General features: G+C 50.2%; 1 protein-coding gene across 6 annotated transcripts in view; it reads right to left on the reverse strand.

Annotated features, from left to right (window-relative positions):
* Positions 1–24,867, reverse strand: part of VIL1 (villin 1) — a 166,321-nt gene that overhangs the window by 19,665 nt on the left and 121,789 nt on the right. For all 6 annotated transcript variants that reach the window (XM_069982257.1, XM_069982262.1, XM_069982261.1 and 3 more), the window contains exon 15: positions 15,204–15,349. In XM_069982257.1, the coding sequence (XP_069838358.1) occupies positions 15,204–15,349 (146 nt within the window). The remainder of the gene's footprint in view (positions 1–15,203; positions 15,350–24,867) is intronic.

The following is a 24,867-nucleotide window of genomic DNA, read 5'->3' on the forward strand; positions in this document are numbered from 1 at the left end:
GGTCACCGAGAACACGAAGGAGAAGGCCACCGAGAACACGCAGGAGAAGGTCACCGAGAACACGAAGGAGAAAGCCACCGAGAACACGCAGGAGAAGGTCACCGAGAACACGAAGGAGAAGGCCACCGAGAACACGCAGGAGAAGGTCACCGAGAACACGCAGGAGAAGGCCACCGAGAACACGCAGGAGAAGGCCACCGAGAACACGCAGGAGAAGGTCACCGAGAACACGCAGGAGAAGGCCACCGAGAACACGCAGGAGAAGGTCACCGAGAACACGAAGGAGAAGGTCACCGAGAACACGCAGGAGAAGGCCACCGAGAACACGCAGGAGAAGGTCACCGAGAACACGCAGGAGAAGGCCACCGAGAACACGAAGGAGAAGGCCACCGAGAACACGCAGGAGAAGGTCACCGAGAACACGAAGGAGAAGGTCACCGAGAACACGAAGGAGAAGGTCACCGAGAACACGCAGGAGAAGGCCACCGAGAACACGCAGGAGAAGGCCACCGAGAACACGCAGGAGAAGGCCACCGAGAACACGCAGGAGAAGGTCACCGAGAACACGCAGGAGAAGGTCACCGAGAACACGAAGGAGAAGGTCACCGAGAACACGCAGGAGAAGGCCACCGAGAACACGAAGGAGAAGGCCACCGAGAACACGAAGGAGAAGGTCACCGAGAACACGCAGGAGAAGGTCACCGAGAACACGAAGGAGAAGGTCACCGAGAACACGAAGGAGAAGGTCACCGAGAACACGAAGAAGGCCACCGAGAACACGAAGGAGAAGGTCACCGAGAACACGAAGGAGAAGGTCACCGAGAACACGAAGGAGAAGGTCACCGAGAACACGCAGGAGAAGGCCACCGAGAACACGCAGGAGAAGGCCACCGAGAACACGAAGGAGAAGGTCACCGAGAACACGAAGGAGAAGGTCACCGAGAACACGAAGGAGAAGGTCACAGAGAACACGAAGGAGAAGGTCACCGAGAACACGAAGGAGAAGGTCACCGAGAACACGAAGGAGAAGGCCACCGAGAACACGCAGGAGAAGGTCACCGAGAACACGAAGGAGAAGGTCACCGAGAACACGAAGAAGGCCACCGAGAACACGAAGGAGAAGGCCACCGAGAACACGAAGGAGAAGGCCACCGAGAACACGAAGGAGAAGGTCACCGAGAACACGAAGGAGAAGGTCACCGAGAACACGCAGGAGAAGGTCACCGAGAACACGCAGGAGAAGGTCACCGAGAACACGCAGGAGAAGGTCACCGAGAACACGCAGGAGAAGGTCACCGAGAACACGCAGGAGAAGGCCACCGAGAACACGAAGGAGTCGACAGAGGTCAGAAGGTCACTGAAGTGCTGAGAACAAGAAAGGAAAAAAGTCACAATGGAGGCTGCAGGATACACAAGGTTGGGGTGACTGGTGGCAGAGAGACTCCGAGCTGAGGTTGGGAACTTGTTTGATGTGGGGGGAGGGAAGAACTTATTACAACAAGTACTACAGCAGCGGCTTCATCAGGTTGTAGTAAATAAGGAGGAAGAGGAATACAAGGAAAGACTGTGAGGATAATCCTCCATGGTGGACGGACACTGATGGAAGAATTTGGGTATAAGTACTGTGCCTTACACATATAGCATTCATTGACCCTGCTGCATTATGTCTCATGTATATAGCAAATATGGATCCAGCTTTGCTGCATGGTGTCTCACATATATACAGCACACACTGACCCAGCACTGCTGCACAGCGCTTCATATATATATATATATATATATATATATATATATATATATATATATATATAGCAGGCACTGACCCAGCTCTGCTGCACAGCGCTTCATATATATGTAGCAGGTACTGACCCAGCTCTGCTGCACGGCTCTTCATATATATATATAGCAGGCACTGACCCAGCTCTGCTGCACGGCTCTTCATATATATATATAGCAGGCACTGACCCAGCTCTGCTGCACAGCGCTTCATATATATGTAGCAGGTACTGACCCAGCTCTGCTGCACAGCGCTTCATATATATATAGCAGGCACTGACCCAGCTCTGCTGCACAGCGCTTCATATATATGTAGCAGGTACTGACCCAGCTCTGCTGCACGGCTCTTCATATATATGTAGCAGGCACTGATCCAGCTCTGCTGCACGGCGCTTCATATATATGTAGCAGGTACTGACCCAGCTCTGCTGCACGGCTTTTCATATATATATAGCAGGCACTGACCCAGCTCTGCTGCACAGCGCTTCATATATATGTAGCAGGTACTGACCCAGCTCTGCTGCACAGCGCTTCATATATATGTAGCAGGTACTGACCCAGCTCTGCTGCACAGCGCTTCATATATATTTATAGCAGGCACTGACCCAGCTCTGCTGCACGGCTCTTCATATATATATAGCAGGCACTGACCCAGCTCTGCTGCACGGCGCTTCATATATATATAGCAGGCACTGACCCAGCTCTGCTGCACGGCTCTTCATATATATGTAGCAGGTACTGACCCAGCTCTGCTGCACGGCTCTTCATATATATGTAGCAGGCACTGACCCAGCTCTGCTGCACAGCGCTTCATATATATATATATATAGCAGGCACTGACCCAGCTCTGCTGCACGGCTCTTCATATATATATATAGCAGGCACTGACCCAGCTCTGCTGCACAGCGCTTCATATATATATATATAGCAGGCACTGACCCAGCTCTGCTGCACGGCGCTTCATATATATATAGCAGGCACTGACCCAGCTCTGCTGCACGGCGCTTCATATATATGTAGCAGGTACTGACCCAGCTCTGCTGCACGGCTTTTCATATATATATAGCAGGCACTGACCCACAAAATGACAAATGAGTATGCAATTGTTATATTGGAATGTGAGGGGGCTAGCGGATAGGGTGAAACGGGCGGCAATTTATAAGGTTATAATGAAACATCTTCCAGGGATCATGTGTTTGGCAGAAACCCACTTGGTAAAGGAGAAGCCTAATCTGCTGGGCTGGAAATGGATCGGCAGAGCTTTTCACTCTACTAGGGGTGTAAGTGTGTTAATCCACAAGTCGGTTCCTTGTGAGATACTATCATATAGGGTGGATAAGGAAGGAAGATTTGTTTTCTTATATGAAGTATACAAAAAATATGGAATAGTATTAGTCCCCAGCTTGTTATCATTATTTAGAGTTCTTCAGACACAGGGCAGAATGCCAGATTCAATGTCTGAGGCCACAATCTCGCTCTAAACCAGGTAAAGATGCCGTAGATCCCGGGTCCTATAGGCCAATCTCATTGCTAAATACAGATATGAAAATCTTGGCGAAGGTGCTCGCAAATAGATTGGTGAAGGTAGTTCCATCTTTAATCTCGGATGATCAGTGTGAGTTTAGGGCTGGAAGGTCGGTGATAGACAATGTACGTAGATTGTTCGGTAATTTGGAATATGGGGGGGGGGGACCGCTCCATCTTGTCGCTGGACGCCGTTAAAGCGTTTGACAGGGTGGAGTGGTCCTTCCTGTGGCAACTCCTCAGGGAATATGGATTTAAAGAAACATTCATTGATTGGTTGCAGCTGATGTATAGGAGCCCCATGGCCTCAATCCTTATAAATGGATCCCAAATGGAAAAGTTTCCTTTATTTAGGGGAACGCGTCAGGGTTGTCCTCTTTCCCCCCCATGTCTTTGCCCTCTTCATCGAGCCTTTGGCAATTAGATTAAGGGTGTAAACACACAGGATGTATATGCAGCGAGTTTCTGGCTGCGTAAACGCAGTAAAGTATATGCTCCAGCCAGCCGCCGCCCGCAGCCTCCTTAAAACACCCGGCAGCCCCAATCATCCCCTCGCCCGCCCGGCAACCCTGATCGCCCCCCCCCCCCGGCAGCCCCGGTCGGGGCTGCCGGGGGGGGGGGGCGATCGGGCGCCCGTGGGGACGATCGGGGCTGTCGGGGCTGCAGGATGTGTTAAGAAGGCTGCGGGCGGCGGCTGGCTGGAGCATATACTTTACCTGATCCTGGCTCCGGCTTGCTGAAGACACAGAGAACCGCCGGAGCCGGGATCAGGTAAAGTATACGCTCCGGCGGCCGGGGGGTTAAAAGGGCGGGCTGCAGACAAACTCGCAGCAGGGATGTTCATTCCTGCTGCAATTTTGCCTGCCATTGACTACACAGGGACAGGACATGCAGCGAGTTTCACTGCGTTTACGTCCTGTGTGTTTGCGCCCTAAGGGTACAAACACACACGGCATATACGCTGCGTATTTACTGCTGCGACACGCAGCAGATTTGATGCTGTGTTGAGTTATTTAGATCTAATCTGCTGCGTATCTGCTGTGTGTGTTTGTACCCTAAGGGCAATGGAAGAGGTGGAGGCGTTTGGATGTCGGGGTAGAGGGGACAAGATATCGCTCCACGTGGATGATATCTTGCTGTATGTGGAGAATACAAAGAATTCCCTGGATATCATTATAGATACAATAGAAAGATTTGGAGTTGTGTCGGGCCTAAGTATTAACTGGGCAAAAACAGTCTTAACCCCATTAACCCCTTGAATCTAAAGCCTGTTTGGGCCTTAATGACCAGGCTCATTTTTCAAAATCTGACCTGTCTTACTTTATGCGCTTATAGCTCAGAGATGCTGTAACGTATGCTAGCGATTCTGAGAATGTTTTTTCGTCACATATGGCACTTTATATTAGTAGCAAAATTTGGTCACTACTTTGTGTATTTTTTGTGAAAAACATCAAAATATCAAGAAAAATTTGAAAATTTTGCATTTTATGAACTTCTGAAATTCTCTGCTTCTAAAAAAGGAAGTCATAGCACATAAATTAGTTACTAAATCACATTACCAATATGTCTTCTTTATTCTGGCATAATTTGGGAAACATATTTTACTTTTTTTGGGTGTTACGGGGCTTAGAAATTTATGAGCAAATGATCACATTTTGTGAAAATTTCCAAAACTGATTTTTTTAGGGACCAGTTCTTTTTTTAAATGGATTTAGAAGTCTGGTATCCTGAAAACCCCCATAAGTGACCCCATTTTGGAAACTACACACCTTAAAGAATTAATCTAGGGGTATAATGAGCATTTTAACCCTACAGGGGCTGGAGGAAAGTATTCACAATGAGGCCGTAAAAAAATCGAAAATTTTAATTTTCAAATAATATATACGTTTAGATTAAAGTTTCTCATTTTCAAAAGGAACATGAGAGAAAAAGCACCCCAAAATCTGTAACGCAGGTTCTCCTGAGTACAATGGTACCCCAGATGTGGGCATAAACCACTGTATGGGCACCCAGCCTGGCTCAGAAGGGAAGGAGCGCCAATTAGCTTTTTCAGTTCAGATTTTGCTGAAGAAGTTTCTGAGCGCCAGGTGCGTTTGCAGAGCCCCTGTAGTGTCCGCAGAAGAGAACCCCCCCAAAAGTCACCCCATTTTGGAAAGTACACCCCTCAAAGAATTCATCTTGGTGTGTGGTGAGCATTTTGACCCCACAGGTATTAGAGGAAAGTATTCAAAATAAGACAGTAAAAATGAAAAACTCGAATTTTTCCAATAATATGTTTGTTTAGTTAAAAATTTCTTAATTTCACGAGGAACAGGAGAGAAAACGTACCCCAAAATCTGTAACGCAGCTTCTTCTGAGTAAAACGGTACCCCATAGGTGGGTATAAACCACTGTATGGGCACACAGCAGGGCTCAGAAGGGAAGGAGCGCCAATTTGCTGGAGCAAAACTGCAGCTAGTAATAGTTATTAGAATAGCGCAGTTACTAAAATACAATAAAAAATTAGATTACAGGTAATGTGGGGTGGTCACGGGCAACCTGGGGTGGTAACGGGCAACCTGGTGTGGTCACGGGCAACCTGGTGTGGTTATGGGCAACGTGGGGTGGTTATGGGCAACCTGTGGTGGTTACAGAGAATCTGGGGTGGTTACAGGCAACGTGGGGTGGTTACGGGCAACGTGGGGTGGTTACGGATAAACTGAAGTGCTTATAGGTAATCTGGGATGGATACCTGTAATTTGGGGTCGTTACAGGCAATCTGGCGTGGTTACGGGCAATCTGGAGAGGGTCACTGGCAATTTGGGGTGGTTAGAGGCAATGTGCGGTGGTTATAGGCAACGTGCGGTGGTTATAGGCAACGTGCGGTGGTCAGAGGCAACGTGCGGTGGTCAGAGGCAACGTGCGGTGGTCAGAGGCAACGTGCGGTGGTCAGAGGCAACGTGCGGTGGTTACGTGCAATCTGGGGGGTTACGGGCAATCGGGGCTGATTACGCACCATCTGGAGGGGGTCACTGGCAATTCGGGGTGGTTACGATCAACATGTGGTAGTTACAGGCAACGTGTGGTGGTTATGGGCAATGTGCGGTGGTTAGAGGCAACGCGTGGTGGTTATGGGCAATGTGCGGTGGTTAGAGGCAACGTGCGGTGGTTAGGGGCAACGTGCGGTGGTCAGGGGCAACGTGCGGTGGTTATGGGCAAGTGCGGTGGTTAGAGGCAACGTGCGGTGGTTAGGGGCAACGTGCGGTGGTTAGGGGCAATGTGCGGTGGTCAGAGGCAACGTGCGGTGGTCAATGGCAACGTGCGGTGGTCAGGGGCGACGTGCGGTGGTTAGGGGCGACGTGCGGTGGTTAGGGGCGAGGTGCGGTGGTTAGGGGCGACGTGCGGTGGTCAGAGGCAGCGTGCGGTGGTCAGAGGCAGCGTGCGGTGGTCAATGGCAACGTGCGGTGGTCAGAGGCAGCGTGCGGTGGTTAGAGGCAGCGTGCGGTGGTCAGAGGCAGCGTGCGGTGGTCAGAGGCAGCGTGCGGTAGTCAGAGGCAGCGTGCGGTAGTTACGGGCAATCAGGAGGGGGTCACTGGCAATTTGGGGTGGTTACAGTCAAGATGTGGTGGTTATGGGCAACGTGCGGTGGTTACATGTAATCTGGCGTGTTTACGGGCAACCTGCGGCGGTTACGGGCAAACTGGGGCGATACGGGCAACCTGCGGTGGTTACGGGCAAACTGGGGCGATACGGGCAACCTGCGGTGGTTACGGGCAAACTGGGGCGGATACGGGCAACCTGCGGTGGTTACGGGTAATCTGGGAGTAAACCGCAATTATTACTATAATAAAAAGTGTGTTTTATTTTGTTTGTATGTTTTTCACTTTTTCACTTGTACTTTTTTCACTTTCATTTTCACTGTATTACTATGATTTCTGTGATATTTTCTATCTCAGTAATCATAGTTTAGTGACAGAGACCAAATTGGTCTCTGTCACTTAAAATTTTCAGAGCTGGCTGGTTCTGACGCGCATGCGCACTTCAGAAGCAGTCAGGACGTCAAGGAGGACGGAGCTCCAGGATCAGGTAACGTATGTGGGGAATTTTAATTTTCAAATAATATATACGTTTAGATTAAAGTTTCTCATTTTCAAAAGGAACATGAGAGAAAAAGCACCCCAAAATCTGTAACGCAGGTTCTCCTGAGTACAACGGTACCCCAGATGTGGGCATAAACCACTGTATGGGCACACAGGAGGGCTCAGAAGGGAAGGAGCGCCAATTAGCTTTTTCAGTTCAGATTTTGCTGAAGAAGTTTCTGAGCGCCAGGTGCGTTTGCAGAGCCCCTGTAGTGTCCGCAGAAGAGAACCCCCCCAAAAGTCACCCCATTTTGGAAAGTACACCCCTCAAAGAATTCATCTTGGGGTAGGATGAGCATTTTGACCCCACAGGTATTAGAGGAAAGTATTCAAAATAAGACAGTAAAAATGAAAAACTCGAATTTTTCCAATAATATGTTTGTTTAGTTAAAAAATTCTTAATTTCACGAGGAACAGGAGAGAAAACGTACCCCAAAATCTGTAACGCAGCTTCTTCTGAGTAAAACGGTACCCCATAGGTGGGTATAAACCACTGTATGGGCACACAGCAGGGCTCAGAAGGGAAGGAGCGCCAATTTGCTGGAGCAACCTGGGGTGGTAACGGGCAACCTGGTGTGGCCACGGGCAACCTGGTGTGGTTATGGGCAACGTGGGGTGGTTATGGGCAACCTGTGGTGGTTACAGAGAATCTGGGGTGGTTACGGGCAACGTGGGGTGGTTACGGATAAACTGAAGTGCTTATAGGTAATCTGGGATGGATACCTGTAATTTGGGGTCGTTACAGGCAATCTGGCGTGGTTACGGTCAATCTGGAGAGGGTCACTGGCAATTTGGGGTGGTTAGAGGCAATGTGCGGTGGTTATAGGCAACGTGCGGTGGTCAGAGGCAACGTGCGGTGGTCAGAGGCAACGTGCGGTGGTCAGAGGCAACGTGCGGTGGTCAGAGGCAACGTGCGGTGGTTACGTGCAATCTGGGGGGTTACGGGCAATCGGGGCTGATTACGCACCATCTGGAGGGGGTCACTGGCAATTCGGGGTGGTTACGATCAACATGTGGTAGTTACAGGCAACGTGTGGTGGTTATGGGCAATGTGCGGTGGTTAGAGGCAACGCGTGGTGGTTATGGGCAATGTGCGGTGGTTAGAGGCAACGTGCGGTGGTTATGGGCAAGTGCGGTGGTTAGAGGCAACGTGCGGTGGTTAGGGGCAATGTGCGGTGGTCAGAGGCAACGTGCGGTGGTCAATGGCAACGTGCGGTGGTCAGGGGCAACGTGCGGTGGTTAGGGGCAACGTGCTCCAGGATCAGGTAACGTATGTGGGGAAGGGGGGGGGGTGACTGGGGGACGAGGGTGACTGGGGGGGGGGGGGGGCGGGCACGGTGACACTTTTTATCCCCTGTCACCAATGATTTATGGTGACAGGGGATAAAAAGTGCCGGGCAGCACTGGGAACAGGCGATCAGCGGTATATAGTATATACCGCCGATCGCCTGTTCCGGGACCCCACAGGGGGGTCCCCGATCACTGCCCCATGCTCTCCGCTACCTCCGGTGGCGGAGAGCATGGGGTTTTCATTCATTTTTTATTTCCATCGCTGCGAACAAACATCGTTTGTTCGCAGCGATGGGGGCGGCCATCTTGGATTTGATGGCCGCCCGGGGAGGGGGGGGGTTAGAGATCGGCCACAAGGGGGCTGATCTGAGGTCTGATTAATACTTATTTCATCTCCCCCCACCGTGGATTCACGGTGGGGGGAGATGAAATGTAGCGGCGGCGCCGGTACTGGCGGATTGCCGCTATAATGGTAATAGCGGCGATCTGCCAGTACCGGGGGGGACAAGGAACTGCCGGGGGAGGATCTGTAGTGGCGGCGGGAGGAGGCAACATGCCACAGCCCCCTCCCGCCGCCCGATCGCCTCCCAATGCAGAAATATCCCCATAGACGCTGCGGTCGCATTGACCGCGGCGTCTATGGGGTTAACTGCCCGGGGGGAGCGCGGCTCCCCTCCGGGCAGAGGTAGCGGGAGGAGGCTATGTGACATAGCCTTCTCCCGCTGCCCGATCTCACCTAGGGACAGCGGGGGGAGGCAGGGAAGACATGACGTTTGGGAAACGTCATGTTGCGGGAACTACCTGCTTTACATGACGTTTCCCAAACGTCATTTTGCAGCAAGGGGTTAATGCCACTAGATGGAGAGGTTTTCCATGACAAATTGAGGTGTTTGAGGCCAGGGGAGTCCTTTAGATACTTGGGGGGGGGGGGGGGGATGGGGACATTCTGAAGTATATGGAATTAAATGTAATCTCAACCTTACACAGAATAAGATCCAAAGCAGAGGTGTGGATGGGTTTACCATTGGGTATGGCAGATAGGATAGGCTTAGTGATCCCACAGATCGTTTGTTTGGTCCAATAGCCGATATGGTTAGGGGAAAGAATATTCTAGTGAGAATAAAAATGGAGTATTTATAGAAGGATGAGGATAAAGGAGGTCTAGGATTCTTGGCTGCTCCATTACAGTATATGAAAAGATGGAGAGAGTTCTCATAATGAAGGTGGAGCAGAATAAATGGGGACTGAAGGATATATGGGAAATTGTGGAGTCAGGACAGCGGAGTCGGAGGACTAGAGAAAGAGACGGCCGTTGTTAGACTTGTTACACAGAGTGTGGGGGAAAACTAAAAAGGAGGGAGTATTTTGGTGTACCCCAATGTTCAATAATCTCAGGTTTAAAGATTTGGGAAAAAATCAAGAATGGAGGTTCGTTCGCGCTCATTAGAAGAGTTAAAGGGTGAATATGGGATCGAAGGAAATTGTTATTTTTATTATTTGCAACTGAGACAAGTTAGTATGGAAATAGATCAGATGGATAATTTATTAGAAGATTCCCAGTGGATTGATTATATGATGGGGGACACTTCCAAAAGAAGGGGGATGGCTAGGATAGTTAGGTGGGTAAAGGAGGGAAAGAAGGAGGTAGTTATAGTTACTTATAAATGATTTTATTTATTATTATTTGAGTTGGAGGTCCATTGGTGAGATGGAGCAATGAATGGTTCCTTTGTTGGTGTCCAGGCAGCCTGCCCCGGAGTAACACCACAAGGCTATAGAATATATGTGGGCTGTGATGTTGGAGTGTTTGGGAAACACTGGTGGCTCGGTACCGTGGAGGGCTGAGCTCCCAGATAGGGTTAAATGGCATTATGAAAGAAGGATGTATAGGACCGGACATTAGAAAAATATGGTTTAGGTTCTTTTTTTAGTTTTTTTGTATTTTTTTGAGTTTTTGTTATTTATCTGACGCTGGTGATTGCATTCCTTCTCGGTCCGGCAGGGGCCTGGGGGGCGAGTGGGACACCCGGGTGGGTAGGGGCAGGTTCTGTTCTCCTGCGGCCCCCTGCTCGGTGGAGGAGACCGGCTGGAACATGACGTTTTAAGTTACAAATAGTAGATGGTAAAAGCTAAGGAGATGTAATGAATGGATGGCGTCCATGGATACACACCATCCGCCAGGAGAAATGAGATGTTAGTTATAGTGCTTGAAAATCCCCATATTGTTATCCGTATTCTTCTTCTTCTTCTTCTTCTTCTTCTTCTTCTTCTAGCCATTTTTCTGCGCGTAATACAGCCCGAACCGCTTTATGCACACACTCCGTTCAAACTGCGTTTCGAAGCCCTCGGCGGTGTGTGGTGTGCTATCTATTTTTCGTTTCGATCGGATTTGTCGTTTTTAAGAAATTTACGTTAAACGACCCCAAATTTCCCATAGAAAATAATGGCCACACTCTAACCGCTGACAGCCAATCACAGCACATATGCAAATAGCTGAAATATAGCAGCCAATAGGAACTCTAAGGTCTTGTTAGGCAATGTATCACACCATCCACAGTCACATGTCCACTATTGGCCAATAGAAGATGTAATATATGGAAGGTCCTTAACGATTTTGTCTCCCCGACATGAGTAAGATTGTCATGGTAACCGAGCAATGGTCTTTACCATTATAAGTACTCAGATCGCTCTTAAAGGGACCCAGGTCACCCTTAAAGGAACGCAAGTCGCTCTTAAAGGGACCCAAGTCTCTCTTAAAGGGACGGGAGCCATGTTGCTCTTAAAGGGACCCAAGTTGCTCTTAAAGGGATGGGAGCCATGTCGCTCTTAAAGGGACCCAAGTCGTTCTTAAAGGTACCCAAGTCGCTGTTAAAGGGACGGGACCCAAGTCGCTGTTAAAGGGACGGGACCCAAGTCGCTCTTAAAGGGTCCCATGTAGCTCTTAAAGGGACCCAAGTCGTTCTTAAAGGTACCCAAGTCGCTGTTAAAGGGACGGGACCCAAGTCGCTGTTAAAGGGACGGGACCCAAGTCGCTCTTAAAGGGTCCCATGTAGCTCTTAAAGGGACCCAAGTCGTTCTTAAAGGTACCCAAGTCGCTGTTAAAGGGACGGGACCCAAGTCGCTGTTAAAGGGACAGGACCCAAGTCGCTCTTAAAGGGTCCCATGTAGCTCTTAAAGGGACCCAAGTCGTTCTTAAAGGTACCCAAGTCGCTGTTAAAGGGACGGGACCCAAGTCGCTCTTAAAGGGTCCCATGTAGCTCTTAAAGGGATCCAAGTCGCTCTTAAACGGACGGGACACTCCAAAAGGTATGGGACCCATGTCGCTCTTAAAGAGACCCATGTCGCTAGAGCGACCTGGGTCCCTTTAAGAGCGGCCCGGGTCTCTTTTAAGAGCGACCTGGGTCCTTTTAAGAGCGAAATATGTCCCTTCAAGAGCGACCAAGGTCCCTTTAAGAGCGGCCCGGGTCCCTTTTAAGAGCGACCTGGGTCCTTTTAAGAGCGAAATATGTCCCTTCAAGAGCGGCCAAGGTCCCTTTAAGAGCGAAATTGGTCCCTTTAAGAGCGACCTGGGTCCCTTTAAGAGCAAAATATGTTCCTTTAAGAGCGACCTGGGTCCCTTTAAGAGCAAAATATGTCGCTTTAAGAGCAAAATGGGTCCTTTTAAGAGCAACCTGGGTCCCTTTAAGAGTGAAATGGGTCCCTTTAAGAGCGATCTGGGTCCCTTTAAGAGCAAAATGGGTCCCTTTAAGAGCGAAATGGGTCCCTTTAAGAGCGAAATGGGTCCCTTTAAGAACGAAATGGGTCCCTTTAAGAGCAAAATGGGACCCACGTCGCTCTTAAAGTGACCCAGGTCGCTCCTAAAGGGACCCATGTCGCTCTTAAAGGGACGGGAGCCAAGTTGCTCTTAAAGGGAAGGAGGGGAGGGGAAAGGGTTTGGAAGGGGGGAGGTGGGGGGAGGGTTAGGGGCCGTCGTCCTCTTACCCTCCTTCTTCTTCTTCTCCTTCTCCTTGGGCTTCTGCGCTGCTTGGGCTACGGCCGGCTGCTGGCTGGTCGGAGCTTTGGCAACCACGGATGCCCACGTTCTCTTTTCCCTCTGGGGGCAGGCCCTGTAGCTGTGGTCCGCATGGCCGCAGAGGTTGCAGGTTTTTGCCTTCGGACAGTCCTTGGTCCCATGCCCCGGCACTCGGCAGACTCTACAGGAATCTTCGCTGCAGTCCTTCGCCTGATGACCCTTCTTGCTGCATCTCCTGCAGATCTGCGGCATATCCGGGTAATAGATGAAGCCTGGAGCGTCACCCAAAGAGAAAGCCTGAGGCAGGTGCTGGAAACCGTCGTCCGATGACTCATCCCTGTTGAGCCTCACGACCACCGACCACTTGCCAAAATGGGTCCCTTTAAGAGCGATCTGGGTCCCTTTAAGAGCAAAATGGGTCCCTTTAAGAGCGAAATGGGTCCCTTTAAGAGCGAAATGGGTCCCTTTAAGAACGAAATGGGTCCCTTTAAGAGCAAAATGGGTCCCTTTAAGAGCGACCTGGGTCCCTGTAAGAGCAAAATGGGTCCCTTTAAGAGCAAAATGGGTCCCTGTAAGAGCGATCTGGGTCCCTTTAACCCTTTAAGGACGGGGCCCATTTTCGTTTTCACGTTTTCGGTTTTTCCTCCTTGTGTTTAAAAGGTCATAGCACTTGCATTTTTCCACCTAGAAACCCACATGACCCCTTATTTTTTGCGTCACTAATTGTACTTTGCAATTACAGGCTGAATTTTTGCATAAATTACACTGCGAAACCAGAAAAAAATTCAAAGTGTGGTGAAATTGAAAAAAAAAACGCATTTCTTTTATTTGGGGGAAATGTGTTTTTACGCCATTCGCCCTGGGGTAAAACTGACTTGTTATATATGTTCCTCAAGTCGTTACGATTACAACGATATATAACATGTATAACTTATATTGTATCGGATGGCCTGTAAAAAATTCAAACCGTTGTTACCAAGTGTACGTTCCTTACAATCGCTCCATTCCCCGGCTTATAGCGCTTTTATCCTTTGGTCTATGCGGCTGTGTCAGGTGTCATTCTTTGCGCCATGATGTGATCTTTCTATCGGTACCTTGATTGCGCATATACGTCTTTTTGATCGCTTTTTATTACATTTTTTCTGGATTTGATGCGACCAAAAATGCGCAATTTTGCACTTTGGGATTTTTTTGCGCTGACGCCGTTTACCGTACGAGATCAGGAATGTGATTAATTAATAGTTTGGGCGATTACGCACGCGGCGATAGCAAACATGTTTATTTATTTATTTATTTGTTTACTTTTATTTAAAACCTGGGAAAAGGGGGGGATTCAGACTTTTATTAGGGGAGGGGGCTTTTTACTATTAACAACACTTTTTTTTTTTTTTTTACACATATACTAGAAGCCCCCCTGGGGTTAGGTTTATTCTCCCCTGGGGTTAGGGTTATTCCTCCTGGGGTTAGGGTTATTCCTCCTGGGGTTAGGGTTATTCCACCCCTCTGGGGTTAGGGTTATTCCCAGATGAGATCTGGTCGGGGTGGGGGGCAGATCCAGGGGAGATGAGATGTAGTGGTGGGGGGGGGGGGGGGCAGATGCAGGGGAGATGAGATCCGGCGGGGGGGGGGCAGATGCAGGGGAGATGAGATCCGGCGGGGGGGGGGGGGCAGATGCAGGGGAGATGAGATCCGGCGGGGGGGGGGGGGCAGATGCAGGGGAGATGAGATCCGGCGGGGGGGGGGGGGGGCAGAGTTGGGTGAAATGTCGCTGGCAGTGAGAAGCAGCAGAGATAGTTGGTGTGAGGAGGTGAGGGGGTGCGGACATTGAGAGCATTTAGAGGTAAGAGTTTTAGTGTATGGAAAGAGGATAACAGGAGGGGGAGATCAGATGGAAAAAGAGCTGGAGGGATAAATAGGTTACTGCTTGGTGTGGGGAGCGGAGGGTTAAAGCAGAGTGTGAGGAGAATGGAAGCGAAGGTAAAAGCCAAATTGAACATTGTGAGCTATAAAATTGGACTCCTATTGACCAAAACTCTGTGGGCCACATGTATGATCCGGCGAACGGATGATTTTCGGCGGAAAGTGCAGATTTGCGTATTTTTTTATACGCAAATGGCCGATCTGCGAATAAAATATTTGCAAATCGGCACTTTCCGCCGAGTACGCCAGGGGGGCGTGTAGTGGGTGGAACGGAGGGCGCGGACTCAGAGTCCGTGCGATTTACCATCCGTTCCGCCCAAATGTACGCCGAAAACCTACTGCAGTCCTCAGCTGGCGTAGGTTTTCGGCGGTGCGCACCGGCGCGCACGGGATTTATGTAGAGGCAGTCCGCCTCTACATAAATCCCCGTAGCGCCGGAGCTGCGGGGGCATTTATAAGTCCGGCGTAAAAAACGCCAGACTTAATAAATGCCCCCCTGTGAGTTTCTATCTACCACTTTGAGGACACAGCCAGCAGTTTGTTTCCCCTAGGCTATGCTTTACCTCTTACTATTGGCATACTGGCTCTTGCCACCTAGTGCCAACCAGAACTCGGATGGTTCCTGCCCCTCGGCCACCACCACCTTCTCTCCTCTGGAAATGATGTCAGCTACGTTTTTGGCCATCGCTCTCTCGTCTCCACTACATCCCTGTGGATCAAAGATAAAAGAACAAACCTCAAGATGTGGCCACTAAACATGCAGTGCATATAGAATAATTACTTAGAAGGGGAGGGGGGGCGGCAGAACTAAGGGAGCGTAGGACAAAGGACAAACCTTCTGCTAAAAACATATTTGCTTTGTAATACGGCTGTGTCCCCAAATCTGTTGCTATCTACCTACTGCTAAGCTACAACTCCCAGCATTCCCTGAGAGCCAAAGTCTATGATTGTATGATGGGAGTTGGAGTTTTACAATATCAAGAGTAGCATTAGATTGCCTTAGTATATTACAAAACTCCATTTCCAGCCAACCCCCCCAGAATCCACACCAAGGCCCCGACACTGTGCCAGGGTGAGCCCCTCATCCATCTTACACCCATTGCTTTTCCTAGACACAGGCCACCAATGTGAAATCCCAGAAACTACTACAAAGAATATGGCCATCTTTGAAAAGCATTTCTAGTTCTCCTTTTTAATTGCTATAGTGCAAAAAAAGTCTCCTTGGGTTTTTATTGAAAAAATCTTCTGTTTCTAGAGTCTCTAGAACCTCTATTTTTTTTAATATACACAGTGATCCTCTTCAGACTGCTTTTTGTGTGTTATTCCATTTATGTTAATGTGAGCTGCCCTCCATGTATGCTCTCCTCCCTATATACAGCCTGTCCCAGCTGCCCTCCATGTATGCTCTCCTCCCTATATACAGCCTGTGTGAGCTGCCCTCCATGTATACTCTCCTCCCTATATACAGCCTGTGTGAGCTGCCCTCCATGTATGCTCTCCTCCCTATATACAGCCTGTCCCAGCTGCCCTCCATGTATGCTCTCCTCCCTATATACAGCCTGTGTGAGCTACCCTCCATGTATGCTCTCCTCCCTATATACAGCCTGTCCCAGCTGCCCTCCATGTATGCTCTCCTCCCTATATACAGCCTGTGTGAGCTGCCCTCCATGTATACTCTCCTCCCTATATACAGCCTGTACCAGCTGTCCTCAATGTATGCTCTTCTCCCTATATACAGCCTGTACCAGCTGTCTTCCATGTATGCTCTCCTCCCTATATACAGCCTGTCCCAGCTGTCTTCCATGTATGCTCTCCTCCTTATATACAGCCTGTCCCAGCTGCCCTCCATGTATGCTCTCCTCCCTATATACAGCCTGTGTGAGCTGCCCTCCATGTATACTCTCCTCCCTATATACAGCCTGTACCAGCTGTCCTCAATGTATGCTCTTCTCCCTATATACAGCCTGTACCAGCTGTCTTCCATGTATGCACTCCTCCCTATATACAGCCTATCCCAGCTGTCCTCCATGTATGCTCTCCTCCCTATATACAGCCTGTGTGAGCTGCCCTCCATGTATGCTCTCCTCCCTATATACAGCCTATCCCAGCTGTCCTCAATGTATGCTCTTCTCCCTATATACAGCCTGTACCAGCTGTCTTCCATGTATGCTCTCCTCCTTATATACAGCCTGTCCCAGCTGTCCTCAATGTATGCTCTTCTCCCTATATACAGCCTGTACCAGCTGTCTTCCATGTATGCTCTCCTCCCTATATACAGCCTGTCCCAGCTGTCTTCCATGTATGCTCTCCTCCCTATATACAGCCTATCCCAGCTGTCTTCCATGTATGCTCTCCTCCCTATATACAGCCTATCCCAGCTGTCCTCAATGTATGCTCTTCTCCCTATATACAGCCTGTACCAGCTGTCTTCCATGTATGCTCTCCTCCCTATATACAGCCTGTCCCAGCTGTCTTCCATGTATGCTCTCCTCCCTATATACAGCCTATCCCAGCTGTCTTCCATGTATGCTCTCCTCCCTATATACAGCCTGTACCAGCTGTCTTCCATGTATGCTCTCCTCCCTATATACAGCCTGTACCAGCTGTCTTCCATGTATGCTCTCCTCCCTATATAGAGCCTGTACCAGCTGTCTTCCATGTATGCTCTCCTCCCTATATACAGCCTATCCCAGCTGTCCTCAATGTATGCTCCTCTCTCTATATACAGCCTGTACCAGCTGTCTTCCATGTATGCTCTCCTCCCTATATACAGCCTGTCCCAGCTGTCCTCCATGTATGCTTTCCTCCCTATATACAGCCTGTGTGAGCTGCCCTCCATGTATGCTCTCCTCCCTATATACAGCCTATCCCAGCTGTCCTCAATGTATGCTCTTCTCCCTATATACAGCCTGTACCAGCTGTCTTCCATGTATGCTCTCCTCCCTATATACAGCCTATCCCAGCTGTCCTCAATGTATGCTCTTCTCCCTATATACAGCCTGTACCAGCTGTCTTCCATGTATGCTCTCCTCCCTATATACAGCCTGTCCCAGCTGTCTTCCATGTATGCTCTCCTCCCTATATACAGCCTATCCCAGCTGTCTTCCATGTATGCTCTCCTCTTTATATACAGCCTGTCCCAGCTGTCTTCCATGTATGCTCTCCTCCCTATATACAGCCTGTCCCAGCTGTCCTCAATGTATGCTCTTCTCCCTATATACAGCCTGTACCAGCTGTCTTCCATGTATGCTCTCCTCCCTATATACAGCCTGTCCCAGCTGTCTTCCATGTATGCTCTCCTCCCTATATACAGCCTATCCCAGCTGTCTTCCATGTATGCTCTCCTCCCTATATACAGCCTGTCCCAGCTGTCCTCCATGTATGTTCTTCTCCCTATATACAGCCTGTGTGAGCTGCCATCCATGTATGCTCTCCTCCCTATATACAGCCTGTCCCAGCTGTCTTCCATGTATGCTCTCCTCCCTATATACAGCCTGTCCCAGCTGCCCTCCATGTATGCTCTCCTCCCTATATACAGCCTGTGTGAGCTGCCCTCTATGTATACTCTCCTCCCTATATACAGCCTGTCCCAGCTGCCCTCCATGTATGCTCTCCTCCCTATATACAGCCTGTGTGAGCTGCCCTCTATGTATACTCTCCTCCCTATATACAGCCTGTCCCAGCTGTCCTCCATGTATGCTTTCCTCCCTATATACAGCCTGTGTGAGCTGCCCTCCATGTATGCTCTCCTCCCTATATACAGCCTATCCCAGCTGTCCTCAATGTATGCTCTTCTCCCTATATACAGCCTGTCCCAGCTGTCCTCCATGTATGTTCTTCTCCCTATATACAGCCTGTGTGAGCTGCCCTCCATGTATGCTCTCCTCCCTATATACAGCCTGTCCCAGCTGTCCTCCATGTATGCTCTCCTCCCTATATACAGCCTGTACCAGCTGTCTTCCATGTATGCTCTCCTCCCTATATACAGCCTGTCCCAGCTGTCTTCCATGTATGCTCTCCTCCCTATATACAGCCTGTCCCAGCTGTCTTCCATGTATGCTCTCCTCCCTATATACAGCCTATCCCAGCTGTCTTCCATGTATGCTCTCCTCCCTATATACAGCCTGTCCCAGCTGTCCTCCGTGTATGTTCTTCTCCCTATATACAGCCTGTGTGAGCTGCCCTCCATGTATGCTCTCCTCCCTATATACAGCCTGTCCCAGCTGTCCTCCATGTATGCTCTCCTCCCTATATACAGCCTGTCCCAGCTGCCCTCCATGTATGCTCTCCTCCCTATATACAGCCTGTCCCAGCTGTCCTCCATGTATGCTCTCCTCCCCATATACAGCCTGTCCCAGCTGCCCTCCATGTATGCTCTCCTCCCTATATACAGCCTGTCCCAGCTGTCTTCCATGTATGCTCTCCTCCCTATATACAGCCTGTGTGAGCTGCCCTCCATGTATGCTCTCCTCCCTATATACAGCCTGTCCCAGCTGTCCTCCATGTATGCTCTCCTCCCTATATACAGCCTGTGTGAGCTGCCCTCCATGTATGCTCTCCTCCCTATATACAGCCTGTCCCAGCTGTCTTCCATGTATGCTCTCCTCCCTATATACAGCCTGTACCAGCTGTCTTCCATGTATGCTCTCCTCCCTATATACAGTCTGTCCCAGCTGTCTTCCATGTATGCTCTCCTCCCCATATACAGCCTGTCCCAGCTGCCCTCCATGTATGCTCTCCTCCCTATATACAGCCTGTACCAGCTGTCTTCCATGTATGCTCTCCTCCCTATATACAGCCTATCCCAGCTGTCCTCCATGTATGTTCTCCTCCCTATATACAGCCTGTGTGAGCTGCCCTCTATGTATGCTCTCCTCCCTATATACAGCCTGAGTGAGCTGCCCTCTATGTATGCTCTCCTCCCTATATACAGCCTATCCCAGCTGTCTTCCATGTATGCTATCCTCCCTATATACAGCCTATCCCAGCTGACCTCCATGTATGCTCTCCTCCCTATATACAGCCTATCCCAGCTGCCCTCTATGTATGCTCTCCTCCCTATATACAGCCTGTCCCAGCTGTCCTCCATGTATGCTCTCCTCCCTATATACAGCCTATCCCAGCTGTCCTCCATGTATGCTCTCCTCCCTATATACAGCCTGTGTGAGCTGTCCTCCATGTATGCTCTCCTCCCTATATACAGCCTATCCCAGCTGTCCTCAATGTATGCTCTTCTCCCTATATACAGCCTGTCCCAGCTGTCCTCCATGTATGTTCTTCTCCCTATATACAGCCTGTGTGAGCTGCCCTCCATGTATGCTCTCCTCCCTATATACAGCCTGTCCCAGCTGTCTTCCATGTATGCTCTCCTCCCCATATACAGCCTGTCCCAGCTGCCCTCCATGTATGCTCTTCTCCCTATATACAGCCTGTACCAGCTGTCTTCCATGTATGCTCTCCTCCCTATATACAGCCTGTCCCAGCTGTCTTCCATGTATGCTCTCCTCCCTATATACAGCCTGTCCCAGCTGTCTTCCATGTATGCTCTCCTCCCTATATACAGCCTATCCCAGCTGTCTTCCATGTATGCTCTCCTCCCTATATACAGCCTGTCCCAGCTGTCCTCCGTGTATGTTCTTCTCCCTATATACAGCCTGTGTGAGCTGCCCTCCATGTATGCTCTCCTCCCTATATACAGCCTGTCCCAGCTGTCCTCCATGTATGCTCTCCTCCCTATATACAGCCTGTCCCAGCTGCCCTCCATGTATGCTCTCCTCCCTATATACAGCCTGTCCCAGCTGTCCTCCATGTATGCTCTCCTCCCCATATACAGCCTGTCCCAGCTGCCCTCCATGTATGCTCTCCTCCCTATATACAGCCTGTCCCAGCTGTCTTCCATGTATGCTCTCCTCCCTATATACAGCCTATCCCAGCTGCCCTCCATGTATGCTCTCCTCCCCATATACAGCCTGTCCCAGCTGCCCTCCATGTATGCTCTCCTCCCTATATACAGCCTATCCCAGCTGCCCTCTATGTATGCTCTCCTCCCTATATACAGCCTGTCCCAGCTGTCTTCCATGTATGCTCTCCTCCCTATATACAGCCTGTCCCAGCTGTCCTCCATGTATGCTCTCCTCCCTATATACAGCCTATCCCAGCTGTCCTCAATGTATGCTCTCCTCCCTATATACAGCCTATCCCAGCTGCCCTCTATGTATGCTCTCCTCCCTATATACAGCCTGTCCCAGCTGCCCTCCATGTATGCTCTCCTCCCTATATACAGCCTGTCCCAGCTGTCCTCCATGTATGCTCTCCTCCCTATATACAGCCTGTGTGAGCTGCCCTCCATGTATGCTCTCCTCCCTATATACAGCCTGTCCCAGCTGTCTTCCATGTATGCTCTCCTCCCTATATACAGCCTGTACCAGCTGTCTTCCATGTATGCTCTCCTCCCTATATACAGTCTGTCCCAGCTGTCTTCCATGTATGCTCTCCTCCCCATATACAGCCTGTCCCAGCTGCCCTCCATGTATGCTCTCCTCCCTATATACAGCCTGTACCAGCTGTCTTCCATGTATGCTCTCCTCCCTATATACAGCCTATCCCAGCTGTCCTCCATGTATGCTCTCCTCCCTATATACAGCCTGTGTGAGCTGCCCTCTATGTATGCTCTCCTCCCTATATACAGCCTGAGTGAGCTGCCCTCTATGTATGCTCTCCTCCCTATATACAGCCTATCCCAGCTGTCTTCCATGTATGCTATCCTCCCTATATACAGCCTATCCCAGCTGACCTCCATGTATGCTCTCCTCCCTATATACAGCCTATCCCAGCTGCCCTCTATGTATGCTCTCCTCCCTATATACAGCCTGTCCCAGCTGTCCTCCATGTATGCTCTCCTCCCTATATACAGCCTATCCCAGCTGTCCTCCATGTATGCTCTCCTCCCTATATACAGCCTGTGTGAGCTGTCCTCCATGTATGCTCTCCTCCCTATATACAGCCTGTCCCAGCTGCCCTCTATGTATGCTCTCCTCCCTATATACAGCCTATCCCAGCTGTCTTCCATGTATGCTCTCCTCCCTATATACAGCCTATCCCAGCTGTCCTCCATGTATGCTCTCCTCCCTATATACAGCCTGTCCCAGCTGTCCTCCATGTATGCTCTCCTCCCTATATACCGCCTGTCCCAGCTGTCCTCCATGTATGCTCTCCTCCCTATATACAGCCTGTCCCAGCTGTCTTCCATGTATGCTCTCCTCCCTATATACAGCCTGTCCCAGCTGCCCTCCATGTATGCTCTCCTCCCTATATACAGCCTGTCCCAGCTGTCCTCCATGTATGCTCTCCTCCCCATATACAGCCTGTCCCAGCTGCCCTCCATGTATGCTCTCCTCCCTATATACAGCCTGTGTGAGCTGCCCTCTATGTATGCTCTCCTCCCCATATACAGCCTGTCCCAGCTGCCCTCCATGTATGCTCTCCTCCCTATATACAGCCTGTACCAGCTGTCTTCCATGTATGCTCTCCTCCCTATATACAGCCTGTCCCAGCTGTCTTCCATGTATGCTCTCCTCCCTATATACAACCTGTACCAGCTGTCTTCCATGTATGCTCTCCTCCCTATATACAGTCTGTCCCAGCTGTCTTCCATGTATGCTCTCCTCCCCATATACAGCCTGTCCCAGCTGCCCTCCATGTATGCTCTCCTCCCTATATACAGCCTGTGTGAGCTGCCCTCTATGTATGCTCTCCTCCCCATATACAGCCTGTCCCAGCTGCCCTCCATGTATGCTCTCCTCCCCATATACAGCCTGTCCCAGCTGTCCTCCATGTATGCTCTCCTCCCTATATACAGCCTGTACCAGCTGTCTTCCATGTATGCTCTCCTCCCTATATACAGCCTGTCCCAGCTGTCTTCCATGTATGCTCTCCTCCCTATATACAACCTGTACCAGCTGTCTTCCATGTATGCTCTCCTCCCTATATACAGTCTGTCCCAGCTGTCTTCCATGTATGCTCTCCTCCCCATATACAGCCTGTCCCAGCTGCCCTCCATGTATGCTCTCCTCCCTATATACTGCCTGTGTGAGCTGCCCTCTATGTATGCTCTCCTCCCTATATACAGCCTGAGTGAGCTGCCCTCTATGTATGCTCTCCTCCCTATATACAGCCTGAGTGAGCTGCCCTCTATGTATGCTCTCCTCCCTATATACAGCCTATCCCAGCTGTCTTCCATGTATGCTATCCTCCCTATATACAGCCTATCCCAGCTGACCTCCATGTATGCTCTCCTCCCTATATACAGCCTATCCCAGCTGCCCTCTATGTATGCTCTCCTCCCTATATACAGCCTGTCCCAGCTGCCCTCTATGTATGCTCTCCTCCCTATATACAGCCTATCCCAGCTGTCCTCCATGTATGCTCTCCTCCCTATATACAGCCTGTCCCAGCTGTCCTCCATGTATGCTCTTCTCCCTATATACAGCCTGTGTGAGCTGTCCTCCATGTATGCTCTCCTCCCTATATACAGCCTGTGTGAGCTGCCCTCTATGTATGCTCTCCTCCCTATATACAGCCTATCCCAGCTGTCTTCCATGTATGCTCTCCTCCCTATATACAGCCTATCCCAGCTGTCCTCCATGTATGCTCTCCTCCCTATATACAGCCTGTCCCAGCTGTCTTCCATGTATGCTCTCCTCCCTATATACAGCCTATCCCAGCTGTCCTCCATGTATGCTCTCCTCCCTATATACAGCCTATCCCAGCTGTCTTCCATGTATGCTCTCCTCCCTATATACAGCCTGTCCCAGCTGCCCTCCATGTATGCTCTCCTCCCTATATACAGCCTGTCCCAGCTGTCCTCCATGTATGCTCTCCTCCCTATATACAGCCTATCCCAGCTGTCCTCCATGTATGCTCTCCTCCCTATATACAGCCTATCCCAGCTGCCCTCTATGTATGCTCTCCTCCCTATATACAACCTGTACCAGCTGTCTTCCATGTATGCTCTCCTCCCTATATACAGCCTGTCCCAGCTGTCTTCCATGTATGCTCTCCTCCCTATATACAGCCTATCCCAGCTGTCCTCCATGTATGCTCTCCTCCCTATATACAGCCTATCCCAGCTGTCTTCCATGTATGCTCTCCTCCCTATATACAGCCTGTCCCAGCTGCCCTCCATGTATGCTCTCCTCCCTATATACAGCCTGTCCCAGCTGTCCTCCATGTATGCTCTCCTCCCTATATACAGCCTATCCCAGCTGTCCTCCATGTATGCTCTCCTCCCTATATACAGCCTATCCCAGCTGCCCTCTATGTATGCTCTCCTCCCTATATACAGCCTGTCCCAGCTGTCCTCCATGTATGCTCTCCTCCCTATATACAGCCTGTCCTAGCTGTCCTCCATGTATGCTCTCCTCCCTATATACAGCCTATCCCAGCTGCCCTCCATGTATGCTCTCCTCCCCATATACAGCCTGTCCCAGCTGCCCTCCATGTATGCTCTCCTCCCTATATACAGCCTATCCCAGCTGCCCTCTATGTATGCTCTCCTCCCTATATACAGCCTGTCCCAGCTGTCTTCCATGTATGCTCTCCTCCCTATATACAGCCTGTCCCAGCTGTCCTCCATGTATGCTCTCCTCCCTATATACAGCCTGTCCCAGCTGTCCTCCATGTATGCTCTCCTCCCTATATACAGCCTGTCCCAGCTGTCCTCCATGTATGCTCTCCTCCCTATATACAGCCTATCCCAGCTGTCCTCCATGTATGCTCTCCTCCCTATATACAGCCTGTCCCAGCTGCCCTCCATGTATGCTCTCCTCCCTATATACAGCCTGTCCCAGCTGTCCTCCATGTATGCTCTCCTCCCTATATACAGCCTATCCCAGCTGTCCTCCATGTATGCTCTCCTCCCTATATACAGCCTGTACCAGCTGCCCTCCATGTATGCTCTGCTCCCTATATACAGCCTATCCCAGCTGCCCTCCATGTATGCTCTCCTCCCTATATACAGCCTGTGTGAGCTGCCCTCTATGTATGCTCTCCTCCCTATATACAGCCTATCCCAGCTGTCCTCCATGTATGCTCTCCTCCCTATATACAGCCTGTCCCAGCTGTCCTCCATGTATGCTCTCCTCCCTATATACAGCCTATCCCAGCTGTCCTCCATGTATGCTCTCCTCCCTATATACAGCCTATCCCAGCTGTCCTCCATGTATGCTG

The sequence above is a fragment of the Dendropsophus ebraccatus genome, chromosome 9 (genome assembly GCF_027789765.1).
Source record: "Dendropsophus ebraccatus isolate aDenEbr1 chromosome 9, aDenEbr1.pat, whole genome shotgun sequence".
Classification (NCBI taxonomy): domain Eukaryota; kingdom Metazoa; phylum Chordata; class Amphibia; order Anura; family Hylidae; genus Dendropsophus; species Dendropsophus ebraccatus.